Raw genomic sequence first — 13,425 nt, 5'->3', positions numbered from 1 at the left:
GTCCACACACAAGGTCCCTGCAGTGCTTGGAGCCTTAGAGGGCAGGTGGTTCATGAAGGAGATAAAAGTTATGACAGATGTTGGGTACCACCATACGTCAATGTAGAAGATACAACTCTAGACCTATACTGATTACCTCCTTCTATAAAATGAGATGCTCAACAGGATCTAGCAGCTAATATTTCTAGAAATGGTTCCCACCAAAGAACTTATCTATATCACAAGGTTGTTCTTGCCTCTGATCAATTGGCTCATGTCCTGGCAGCTTATGGGTAAGTTTTCAAAAGCTGATGTTTTTAAAGATGACTTCGGGATTCTTTCTGCCATTAGTTAATAGTTATGCTTCTAAATCTTTGACAATTGCAGGCAATAACTTAGCATTGTCCTCCCCAGTCTTAATATTGTACCCATGGAGTTTCAAATTACACATGTACATTGATGTGTATGCATTGTATATAGATGGGTATGTGTACATGTATATAGATGGGCATTTATATGTGTATATAGATATATACATATGTGGTATGTAAAGCTCACATAGTCCCATTGATCCCACATCCAAAAGATTAGCAGTACTGTAATAATTGACAGTGCTTTTTTAATATCAGTGCTGCAGAAAATTCAAGTTATAGTGCTCATTACTAAGCTACAGAAAATGGGTAAACATCTCTAATTAGCCTTTTCAGTGGGTCAGTCCACAGAAGGTTTTGATATCATGAGAAGCTACGGCAAAGAAAGTAGTATTTTTTTCTTTCCCAGGCTAAATTTTCACTGTACATTTTTGCATCTACAGAGATTTCAGCAAGTTACCAGTACCTTAGCACTATTATCTTTGTCTTAATCCCTAAAGACAATAATTGATGGGGGAGAAAAACTGTTGCTGCTTCTCCATGCTCTGTTCTTCCTCCCCCCCTGCAAATAATTAAATATTATATGAATATGATGAAGTATATTGTCTAGAAAATGTTTTCCCAAGTCTTTGATTCTCCATGTTGTTGGCTTTCTCTGTGGAAACAATACAATACCTGATCCAGAAAAACAGCAGATAGCCAGATGGAAGAAAAGAGATAGAATCTCAAACAGTGATTGAAAATTTATCTGTATTTATTATCTGATCTCATAAGAAACTAAAAAAATTCAGTATTTTTTTCTTTGTTTCTATCCAGTACCTATTGCCATCACAGTGAGCTCTGTTCTCAAAATCTTTTGTAAAGCAGGACTCTGAAATCGCATAGGAAAGATTAAAGAGAAGGAAAAAACAGTTAAAAAAAAAAAGTACAAATGAAAGCAGCTTGAGTAATTCTTCTGTTAAGTTTCTGATACTCACTAAATAGCAGGACCTAGATCAAGTCCTATCTGCCCTGTCCTATAAGGTCTTGAAATCAGTTGACACATGAAGTAAATGCAAAAAGAAAACAAAATCTGTAATAGAGCTAAGCTGAATTAATACCGTACAAAAAATAAGCCAATGTCATCAGTGAGAAGCTACTGGGTGGGTTGTTGTTTTTTTTTCAATAAACTAGAAATCTACTGTAAGCTCCTCCTGTCTCTAAGTCAGAAGTAGCCTTTCTGTTGAAGACATGTAAATTCTCCTTGCTGTTTCTGCTTTACAAGTCTGTTGAGCTGCATTTCCAGCAACTTTTCTCAAGCAAACCCCAAACTATTGTCATTCATTGGAAAGAAAGGTAAAAAATCTAGTTCAATCTTCGAGACAAAGAATCTTTTGATTCCATTCACGCTGTGTGCTCTGGAGTTCAGTGGGGCAAAACTAAAATAATTGTGGAAAACTTACTGAAACACTGAGGTGGGTTTTGGAGGTGATTTTTCTGGTTCTTTAGCTTTACTACCTTGCGGGTTTATGTTTTGGGATGTGGGTACCACGTAGCTAACATAACTGTGGCAGAAAGACCCTCAAGGCTATACTATTGCTAGCACTATTGTCTTTTTTTGAGAGCACCTTCTGGCTCATAGACTTCGAACACCCATTAAACAACCTGCACAATTTATGTGACTGAAGTGGAAAATAGTGCCAAGCTTCAGGTACAGTTATTTTTAACAGATCAGAAGTGCAGAAGACAGCTTTGTTGAGGAGACTAGTTTTCAAGCAACTGTCTGTGAGTGACTGAGGGGCAACCCCAGTCTATTCACAGCCATTACGTGATTTCATATGGCAGATAGGACTATATATCTTCTAAATACAACTTCAAGCAATTGTTGTAGTTGGCCCTGAAAGCTTATGTTATTTACTGAGTGAGGGGCCGGTGAGAGTCTGAGTGGGAATGGTGAATGTAAAAGAAATCTTCCCCATGGCCTGTAAATGGGAAGCTGGCTGTGGCACTGTGAGTAAATAGGGTTGGGATGGCAGAAGATCTGCCAACCAGTGTCTTTATGTAAACAGAGAAACTCCTGTGGGTATAAACAGCTCTGGTGCCTTGGGTGATTCTCTGCTTGTAAGCACACGTCACAGAAAATAGGAATGCTGCTTAGAGTTCTCAGTTCAAATCCAACACTAAAAAGTCTTTGCAGGAAGAGGTGAACTTGGCACCCAAACCCAGCTCTTTTTGTTTGTTTTAGCATATGGCACTAAATCTCCTAAGTATGCAAAACTAACTGGAAAGGAGAAGCAGCGACAACATTCAGCCAAGGACCGGCAGATTTCTTTATCTGCTTTCCAAGAGGAGAGAACTGAAAGATCTGCCTCATTAGCTGAATTCATGGACATGTTTGTACTTATGAAGATTATTTTGCCATACTGAAGGGTCAAGAGATGTTCTAGAGACCCACAAGGGAAAAACAAGGGAACTATAATTGAATTACATTGAGCAGGAAAGGTTGAGCGTGCAATTAATAATTGATCTGTGCTCTGCATGTATATAGACTGTCTTTGAACTCACCGGTATCTGGCATAAAACCCCAGACCACTGGCTGCAAATAATCAGCTAGGAAGAAGGCACACATTCCCATTTGCTTGGAGGAGGTGTTCATTTCCTAGAGGACATCAGTTCCTAGCTCACTTTTTGCAGTTGAAAAGTCATTTTTGTTGTTGGATTTCTGTGGAGCTGTCCTGAAAAGGGTGGGGAGGAAGGACAGAAGGTCGCAAACTTCTATGTTTAAATAGATGCTTGATACATATATGCTCTTCAATAATTCTGAAATTACAGTCTTAGAACTATTTTTGCCAAAATGTTTAGCCCTGAGAATTGATAGTAGCAACTTTTCAGTTATTCTTAAATTGTGAATTATCTGTGTTGTGGACATGAGAGCTGTGTAGTGAGAGCTGTAGCCCAGTAGGACTGCTGGCTCAGGTGTTGCCTTGGAGCACTGTAGCTGTTTCCAAACAGCACAAAGCCCAAGATAATACTACTTGAAAAAAACCTGAGTCCAAGGAAACTTTCTTCTCTATCTTGCTTGTAGTGCCCCTATTAGCATGTGTTTTTTTCTCATAACACACAAGTTATGCCGGCTGGATAATGAAAAGGTGACTTTGTCCTTCTCTGATGAAATTGGGTGTTTGTGCCTTAATCCTTATGACTGAGATTTGCCTTCAGGAATCCTAGGTTGAGACCAGGGGAAAAGTCTGGAGCAAGGAAGATGTACACTTGGTGGAAGAGGATCAGATCAGGGAATGCTTAAGCAAACTGGGCATACATAAATCCATGGGCCCTGGCAGGGTGCACCCAGGAGTGCTGAGGGAGCCGACAGATGGCTTTTCAAGGCCAATCAAGAAGCAATGGGCACAAACTGAAACACATGAGGTTTTGTCTGCAGGTCAGGAAACTTTTTTTTACTATGGGGATGACTGAGCACTGACACAACTTGTAGCAAATTATGAAGTCTCCATCCTTGGAAATACTCAAAAGCCGTCTGAACATGGCCCTGGGCAGCCAGCTCTAAGTGTCCCTGCCTGAGTGGGGGGCAGGGGGTGGATGGCATGACCTCAGAGGTCTCTTCCAACATCAGCCGTTCTATGATACTGTGACAGATCGCAGAAGTATGATGCATTTGAAGGTGAAGTAGTGAAAGTATATGTATATAAGCACATATTTTGCTGCAGAAAAATTCATCATAATGCTACCATTATATGGTTCTTGTACTAGGATTGTTACTAAGCAAATGTTTCATCCTTCCTCTAATTTTTCCATTAGATGACTTAAGAACATAAGTCAGTTCTTTGTATGCCAATGGTTATGGCTTTTTATGAAACTCAAAGATTTCCCTTGAGAGTTTGCTATAATCAGGAGGGGATCACTGATTAAAGGATCCAACTTCTCCAGTGACAGAGCTGACATAACCTATGAAACAGGCTGTGCTTAGATGGACTTACTGGTCAGAGGAGCAGAACATTTCCCAGAGATTTGTGACCAGCCAGGCAGTGTCTGTAAAGCTCAACACAAACAAGGATCATTAACCTCAGAAAACCATTAACCCACAAATTCTGTGATGTCTTTATTACGAGTCAAGAACAAAAAGGAGGTTTGAGAAGAGAAGTGTATGATTATTCTTCTCTAGTTTTATTTAAAACAGTATTGCTAGCTCTTCTCTTCCACAGACATCATGTAGTGTTCAAATTGATTGCTTTTTTTTTTTCTGTTCAGTCTGCTTTTTCCATGTTCTTATTCTGAACATTATGGTTATTTGTTAGGTCAGTGTGAAACAAGTCCTTGCTTGAACAGGTATTTGTACTGCCAAAACTCAAACAGGAACAGTTGAAAGATATTAGGAAAAGAATGGAATCTATGAGCCAGGATCTCGGTGAGGGCAGGTTAGTATGAATTCCTCGGGGTATCACAACAGAGGATCTCAGTCTTTTCTGCCTGCAAGCTGTTCACACAGTTAGTGAAGATGCATAATTTGCAAAGCCAGGTTGAACTTTTGGGATAAAATTCATAGGATGATACTCTTTATTTCATTCACTGGCTAAAGAATAAAAACTCTTCCTGCCAGCCTGGCTGCTACACTACTCTTAAATGAAAAGTACAGTGTGAGATGAAAGCCAGGTAAGATTCTTCCACATACAAAGGTGAGTAAACCATAGGGCCTACTGAATGTAGCCTACCATGAGTAGGCTAATGGTATCCAGTGTGTGTTAAAAGACAGGGGGAGAGATCTGAGCAGCAGACTGAAGAGTATCATACAGATAGCTTTTGTTAATTAAGGGTCTTGAGGTGACTTTCAAAATTCCACAAAATGTGTAAAAAAGGTACAGATTAAAATTTACCAGAATAAATCTCACCATCAGAAAGCAAGTAATTTCAGGGAGATTTAACTGCATCTGATGCCCTCAGCTCCTTCCTTCATCTTCCACCTTCGGGGGGAAAAAAGATAATTAATGTAGCATCACTTTGTAAAAGAAACAGCAATCAGTTCCTTCACCAGAAAGAAGTAACTAGGAATAAAGCAATAATGATAATGACTAATATTTTTTAAAATCACTGAAACCCAGAGGTTTTATGTAATTTTCCAAAGGATGCTGACATTCATCTATTTCACCAACAGATAAACTGTGACACAATGAAGGAAGACAATTTGTCAGCTGTCATCAAGCTGGTAGATCCCAAATTGTGGCAGGGCTCTGTCCATCACCTGCAGGGTACACAAATACACCAGCGTGTATGCTTACCCATAAGCTAAACTGGAGAGACAGTGTTTAGTATTGTCCCACATCCATGAGTTAGTTCTATTCCCGTTTTAGGCCCAGCCACTTCGGCATGGACGTGGGCTGTTTTGTTTAGATGAGTTTCCCTTTAAAATCGCTGGAATAAGCCCTGTCTTTAAGCCACTCGGTATGTGCATGGTAGCTCTATGACTTTGGTCCTCTGGGTCATCTTTTAGACTTGCAACATTTTCTAGCTTTGGAGCAAGAAGCATCTGCCAGTTCCTTTTTAATTGCTGGTCAGCCTATGTTAAGCCAACTGGCTGCTGGTGGGAATGAGATGTCTACGAATGTTAAACACATTTGTCAGTCATGCGGGAGCTGGCTACACTTGTTGATGTTTAAGTGACATTCTCAATCTGGCTCCAGCTGACTAGCAGGATTGTAAAGTGAACTGAGGTTATGTGCTTCCAGATAGGCTCCTTTAGGGCCTTTTGGGGGTGTGGGTTTTTTCCAAGTTGAAGAAATGCAACATAAAAGTGGTTTTTGTTAGTACAGAATGGCCTGCATGTAATTCTTAAGTCCTGAATGTCTCAAGCATTAGAGTGGGAGGCATTCAAATTGGGGGGATTGACTTTTTTTTTAAACCCTATTAAACAGTGTCACCTAAGCAAATGCAATAGCTGAGTAATCATATCAGCAAACATGTTCAACAGCTTCACCTTTTTGTTTTCTCCATGCAAAACAAATAGCAAGAGTCACCTCTGAAAAATGTGCAAGTACTTCCTTAGTTAAACACCACTGAACACTGGAGAGATGGGCCCTGTTCATTCAAATCACCAGCGGCACTTCCACTGAAGAGTAAATTTACTGAGTAAATATCCCTGGGGGGAAGCTGCTAATTAAGGAGCAGGTTTCTTAGCCAGCTGCTCCTAACCGAGGAAACGGAGATTCATTTTTATGTATCTAGGCTATGAAGAGGGACAGTGTCACGCTGAAGCTGTGCAAGTTGCCAGAGAGGTATTTTGTGGTAGAGATGACTGAAAACTGTCATGTGCTGTTCTGCAATCAGGAATGAGAAAACATTTCCACTATATGAGCTTAAAATTACTTTCTGGGATATTTTTTTTTTCTCATAATAGCAACATCAGTAGCCTCGCTGATATATTCCATCCTTTTTTTAATTGGTGCCTTCCTTAATTATTTTCCCTTTTAGCTATAGCCCAGGTGAGTGTTGAGAGTGGATGCAGTGGTGTAGTTAACACCTTACAGTCTGATGACGGTGACTGCTGGTTTGTGACAGCTGTAAGATGTTCTGTTGTTTCTAAACTCCTTTGTTTCTTCGTGCCTCTGAGGCAATGGGAAATCCACAGGTAGTCCAAGGCCCTTTTCCTGATGCAGTGTTCTGTTATTTTATATGTACACATTTCTTCCAAATCAGAGTTGTCAGCTGCCCTGATTTAAATTATCTTTCCTATTGTTACGTGGTCATGATAAAGTTGTATGTTTTATGTGTGCCACTCACATGTGCTCCCTGAATGAATCTCAGCTTCTCTGAGCAGTGCAAGGTGTCTTGCCAGCTGGTCCAGCCAGTTTAAGTCATTAGAAAGTGCTGCTGAAGTTGGTGGAGGTGTTTGGTTCAGTCTGGGCTCATTTAAAACCAGCTTCTGTAAATGAAGGTCCTGCAGAGAAGTGTCAGACTCCAAGGACATATTCCCTTGCTTGCTGTTTGGTTCTTGAAGACTAAATGACACCAGACTTGTGGTCCTGGTGACATGTGACAAGAACCTTGCTTATGCATGATGGATTTACAGACCAAGTTCCTGGTATCCAAGTTTTTTGTTTTCTGCAGAGCTGCTTTAACCTTTTTGCCAAATACCTAGTGCTGGGTGAGATCTTTCAAGCCAGGAAGTCTTTTTCTGAGCTAGAGCACTCTCCGTAATATTTTCCCATGCTCCCTTTTCCAGCTGGTGATTTAAAAATTGCTATTTTATTTTCAACACAAGCTTTGACAGTCCAGAATGAATGTAAAGTTAGTGGGCTTAGGCCACAAAGCCACCAGATGTTTCTGACATTCCACTCAGGCACTGCTGTAGACACAGGCAAAAGAAAGACAGCCCTCCTGTTGACGTGTTCAGTCAGAAAAGGGTCTGGACATAGAACATGCAACATCATGGCCAAGGTGTTTCTCATGCTGTTGAGTTTAAGAATATATTTTTGGTCCTAAGGCTGAACATTTTGAAACCTCTAACTAGTTTAATGTCCTTGTTACCACTATACTTAAGAGCTGCTACCTCATCTTTCTTGTCCTCAGCAAAAAGACAGAAGCAGTTTGAGAACACCATGCTGTTCCTGTAGCTGCCTGGAAGCTGGTTTTGCTGATGCTGGTCATTAGTGTACTCCTAGCAAGTACTAACCCTGGCCTCCATCGCCACTGAAAGAGTGTCTCTGGAGTGTTTTGTTTCAGGAAATTATCCCCAACCTAGTCACCAGCATGGGATGGCATAAATACTGCCCTTCGGTCTGTTTCCCAGAACTTCCCTCTGCACAAGGGGAACCCCTGTTAAAATGTAGCTGTTGACCCCAGTAGAGAGACGTGGTTCAGCCCTAAGTCATGGACTATAGTACTGCAGGTTACACACCGAAGACCACAGTAATGTAGCAAGCCAGCTTTGATATTGGTAGTGGTCTCATCACAGTAGCACAGCAGCCCGTGTGGACTCATTTCGCCCAGAAGTGGTGAAAAGAGGCCACGCTGCACTGTGTGACACTGTGGCTATAGTGTGCCTGCTCCCCTCTTGGGCTGTTCTGGAGCCAGCACAGCATATCTGCATGCTGATCTGCAGTCTGCAGAATTTGAAGCTGAAAGGGATGACTATAATAATCAAGTGCGAATCTACTCTTACCTAACACTGCTGAGGTAATATGCACAAAATTATGCTGGTAAAGTTTTCCAGCCTAAGGCCAAAAGCATGATACCTCTTTCTTTCCTTCCCTCCCTCTTTTATGTGCTTAATAGAAATTACCTTCAGCAATTCCACATACATTAGAGAAGGAAGAAAACACAACAGGTAGTGCATTGCTTGAGCATTATGGCACTCCAGGTGTGCATGCTCAGACACGGGGAGCTGAAAAGAGGATGACAGGCATGACTGCAACAAGTCTACCAGAAATTACACTGCTCATGATTAGCGAGAATCCCTATTGTGAGGCAAAAATGATGCAAAATCGAAAGACTAGAGAGCTGGGAGAATAGAGCTGGTTGATGCACATATTTTTATTTGCAGTTAGTGATGCTGGACTGATGTAGATAGAGAAAGTCAGTGGACCAGATAATGAAAATCCAAAGGATAAAAAAAATTCTTAATAATAATCTTAATTAATAATCCATTTATTTTGCCTGTCAAGTAGCAAAATGGCAATGTAATCTGCTGTACTCTGAAAACAGAAGAAGTTTTGGTACTGAATGCTATCCAAAATCTGCTCTCAGCTATGGTGGTGCAAATTCAAAAACACCTCTGGAGAGATGAGCTCATGTTCTTCTGGTTAATATTAATGTAAATCTCCCCCTTGCAAAATGCCAACTTTAATTCAATAGTTTTGAAGAGTAGCCATCCAAAAAAAGTTGCCATTGGAATTTAAAGCAATTTGGTAAAATCAGATGCTATTTACTGATCTCTTCAAAACATTTAAAGTAAAATCGTACCACTAGAAAAAAGTAAGATCTGTTCTTAATGGATGTCAAGGACTTCCTCCATTGACTCCCAAAAAATGTTAAGGATAGTTTCTGGTTTAAAATCAGTGCTACTCTCATGAAGTCAATGGGTAGATCCCTGCTCGCAGCACCTGAGAGCCTAGATAGATTGCATATCTTGCTGGCTCTCTGAACACAAACGTGCTGGTTGCTACGTTGATCACCTGAATATAGCAGTACTATTTATATACTGGTGTGTTCATAGCATTTGAAAAGAGTTGAGAAAGTTTTTTTGCATTTACAAACTAAGCAACTAGTACAAGGTCACAAGCGAAATCTGGGCCCTCTTCCATTTTTTGCATTGCTTCCCTTTCAAAGGCTCCAGGTAAGAGGCAGCATACAAAATACTTCTGCTGGGACGTGATTTAGTTTGGACCAATCTGTTACACTATCACATCTTAAGTTTCAGCTTCTTCTGTGTGATCTTCTGTTTCTCAGCTGCCGTGTGCAGGGTCAGGCAAGTTTTCCATTTTTTATCAACTCTCCCACTGCCCTAACAAACAAGTCTGAAGAAGGTCCCATAGCTTCCTTGTGTATGGACTTCTTTTCTCAGGTCTTTCTAAAGTGGTTTATAAAATGTTTTACATTGTTACTCCCTGTTGATGTATCTTTCATTGAAAATGAGATTGTGGTGTCATTTTGGACCTTAAATGTGACATTGATGGTGATGGACAGTAGCTCTTTGTCCTGGCTATGCAATGAGGGGATGGGAGCTTTGCAATATGATTCAGGGCAGCTGAATCAGGACCTGTAATATCACACTGAATAATTTAGCAGTTGTTACTGACCTTGATCTTTTCACAAATTCTCCTCTAACATCCATGACTACGTGTGAAAAAGTAAATGCCTTTTATCTCCTTTTTTTTGATTTTTCACTTTAAAAGCTCACCTGATCCAGCCGCCCTCTCTAATCAGCTAAAAAGCCTTCATCCCAGTAGTTCATTATTATTTTCCCCTTCATTTTTGGAAGCTGTTTCTATCCTCCAAAGCTCAGAAAGCAGCAGTGCTCACCTGGGATATACTGAATGTTACAAAAAGTGCAGCTCTTAGGAGCCTGAGAAGCCAAACATGCTGGTGAGGGAAAAGGAGGGATGATCTTAAACTGGACTCTGGGTCCAGCTGGAAGGACTATCAACTTCACTGTGAGTTGTGTAGCGGTGGCAAAATTCCCCTGCTGCAGGAAATTTGCACCTTATTCTAAGCTCGCTATTAAGTGGTTTTACAGTAGCTTGCAGGACAACAGAGCTGACCTTACTGAGGCAGGACTTGGAAGACTGAAGGGAGCAGATGCATCCACGCTATGTAGTGATGGAGAACTGCCCCATGTCCTCTCTCACTAACTCTGGACCCGCGAGCAGTCTTCCAGCATTAATACAGCTGAATACAGGAGCCAGGCAGGACTGCCCATTCGCCTTGTTGAACAGCCAGACTGCTTCTGGGGTCAGAGGTGCCTCTGAATAACGTGTCAGCGCACCACGCACATGCAGCAGCTTGTGCAGGTGTACCATGGGCTTTTCTGACATGGCGCTGCATCATGATGTGCACACAAGTGTTGCTTCTGCAAACACTGAAACTGGTCCTAGAGCTAAAACAGTGTGAACACATCCTTAGTGACAGGCAGTCCCTGCTGTTCAGCACAGGAAACATTTGCCTGCAGCCTTCTACAGAACGTAGTCATACTTGGAATGGTTTGAACTCGCGCTAACAGAAGAGCTGAAATGGAAAGGGACAAAAGGCTTTTTTGTGATGATTTTCAGAACAGGAAATAAATGAAGGACCCTTTGCTCAAGGTTGTGGTGTTGTCAGTGTTCTTTTTCTCCTTGGAGACAGTAACTAAGTAGCCCCTGAAAGCTTTTTAACTCTATGGTACCACTGTTCCCTGTATTTTGGTTGCTGATTCATAAAAAGAGCTTGAAAAGTTCAGAGATTTTTTTTTCTCCCTGCTACTTAATTCCCAGAAAAGTAAGCTTGAAAGCATTTTATCAGAATTGGTTCTTTTAAATTATATATATGTGTGCATATGCATTTTTATCCCTGTAGTCATTTGTGAAAGGATTAAAATTCATATTGGATTCCTTGTTTTCTTGTGCATTTGATTTGTTATGGTAATGTTATTTATCAGAAGTCACAATGCTATTTTGATACAAAGACTGAAAGAGAAGTTTGGCATTCATTTTTATATGAATTATATTTATTTCCTCAAATATGTTAGAACACCAAAGTAAAAATATTTTTTACGTATAATCATTTACAATATATCTTTGCTTGTATTGCCTATAAATTATAATGAGTCTGGGCCTTTAACCGTTTGAAATTAAGTAGTAATTCTCACAGTTGTCACTGTCTTCTGCATTGTCTGTTGCATCTTGATGAAAAGGAGTAGTAAGATCCACCAATATTAGTTTAATAGAACAGTGTAAGACCTGCATGCCCTCTGGTGGAAGCGATCCTTAGCCGACTAGTGTAGATCAGCTTTTGTGGCAGTGCTAAATGCCTGACCTGCAGACAGACACACTCTCCTTTGATATAGTTAGTTACTCAATTAAATTATGGTCTCCATAGCAGACTTTGTTAGCTAGTAGGAAGGAAAACTCTTCTAGTGCATTTTTTTTTCACACTTCATTACAGTTTGAACTTTTTCATTTCTCTTCAACCTCTTTCTTGACTTTTTAGCCTTCTTACTCCACTGTAATAAAAAGAAAACGAGTTATATATTGTGTAAAGGTATTGAACAGTATCTCATTATTGACACAGGTTTTATACGTAGGATTTTGCTCTGCTTTTAAGGAAGTTTACAGGTCCGATACAAGCTGAGTAAGGATGGGCTCCTCATTTTCACCATTGACTCTGGAAATTTTGCCAACCGAGAGATGCACCATTTGAAGATTAACAGAGAAGGCAGAGAGCTCACCATTCAGGTATGCCATGGCTTATGTTGGGTGTTAAATAATACTTCACGCAACAAAGAGACCCACTAATTTCAATACCTGATTGTCACCTGAGGCAAAGGTTTCACATTGGTCTGGTGCAACCAAAGCTGGTCCAGCAGCTGGTCCAGGGCTGCAGCTAAAACCAAAGCTCCACCCAGACCAGCTTCAAAGCGTGCCCAGCTGTGTTGTTTTCCACTGAGTGATCCTTCCTTTGTCTCTGACAATCAGTGAATTAGGAAACACCGCTGGCCAGAAGTTCTTCTGGACCACTGGCATGGTTCTGGAGCTTAGGCCTGCCTGTGTGAGCTATAGTCCCAGAGGAAGCACACAGTATGGATCATTAAAAAGCTGTCAAAGAGAGAAAAACAGCTGGGGAATGAGCACCTGGGAATGTAATTTCATTTAGGGGTATGTGCCCCGAGTGAGAACATGACCCCAGCTGCCTTATCCTCTCACAGAGAAGGAAAAGCTGAGGGAGCGCAGGGTGCAGCCACCATGTGCGTGACGATACCCTGTCCCTTTGCTAGAAGCAAGCCATGCTGACTGTGACAGCCTCACGAGAGACAAGCACCCTCCTCTGTCTTGTTTCCCTGCATCGCCTATTTTTCCAAGGCAGGGAGAAGAGGACCATCTTACTGCTCCTTTTGAGGCTAATTATAGCAGTTCATATTACAAAACAAATCGCTAGATCTGGACAGCAGCCATTTAACAGGGAAGGGTGGCAGAATCTACAGAGAAGCCATGTGTTAAGGAATAGAGTGAGGAGACAGAAACACAGGGAGCGTCACAGTTTTTCTTTACAGTTTCAATGTCTCAGTGGTAAAACGCTAACACAGTAGGCACGCAACTAGGGTGGGTAGGCCTGATTATCTAGGAAGGAGGCTTATGCTAAAAGCCAGGGTTTTCCTCAAGTACCACTCATCTATTGTCTGCTGCACTGTGTTTTTCTTCTATGCAGAACTAATTCTTCACAATACAGTTCTAGAGAGGCCTCCTTTGAGTGTATTCTGAAGTGACTAGACATGGATTTCGGGAAGCAGGGGGGGTTCAGTGTCAAATATTTTAAGCTTTTCTGCAAGGGAAGTTTCTTCGAAGCCCTTTATATGACTATTCTGGTTTATCTTGCAGCTTCTCATGATAAAATCAAA

The 13,425-nt window shown here is 41.0% G+C and overlaps 1 protein-coding gene across 2 annotated transcripts in view; it reads left to right on the top strand.

Moving 5' to 3' along the window:
* Positions 1-13,425, top strand: part of CNTNAP5 (contactin associated protein family member 5) — a 296,701-nt gene that overhangs the window by 258,636 nt on the left and 24,640 nt on the right. For both annotated transcript variants that reach the window (XR_008748523.1, XM_055812801.1), the window contains exon 20: positions 12,135-12,265. Coding sequence is in view for 1 of the 2 variants with exons in the window: in XM_055812801.1 (XP_055668776.1) it covers positions 12,135-12,265 (131 nt within the window). In the remaining variant the exon portion in view is untranslated. The remainder of the gene's footprint in view (positions 1-12,134; positions 12,266-13,425) is intronic.

This window comes from Falco peregrinus, chromosome 8 (assembly GCF_023634155.1).
Source record: "Falco peregrinus isolate bFalPer1 chromosome 8, bFalPer1.pri, whole genome shotgun sequence".
Classification (NCBI taxonomy): Eukaryota; Metazoa; Chordata; class Aves; order Falconiformes; family Falconidae; genus Falco; species Falco peregrinus.
The sequence above is the reverse complement of the archived record's forward strand: the minus strand, read 5'-3'. Positions and strand labels throughout refer to the sequence as shown.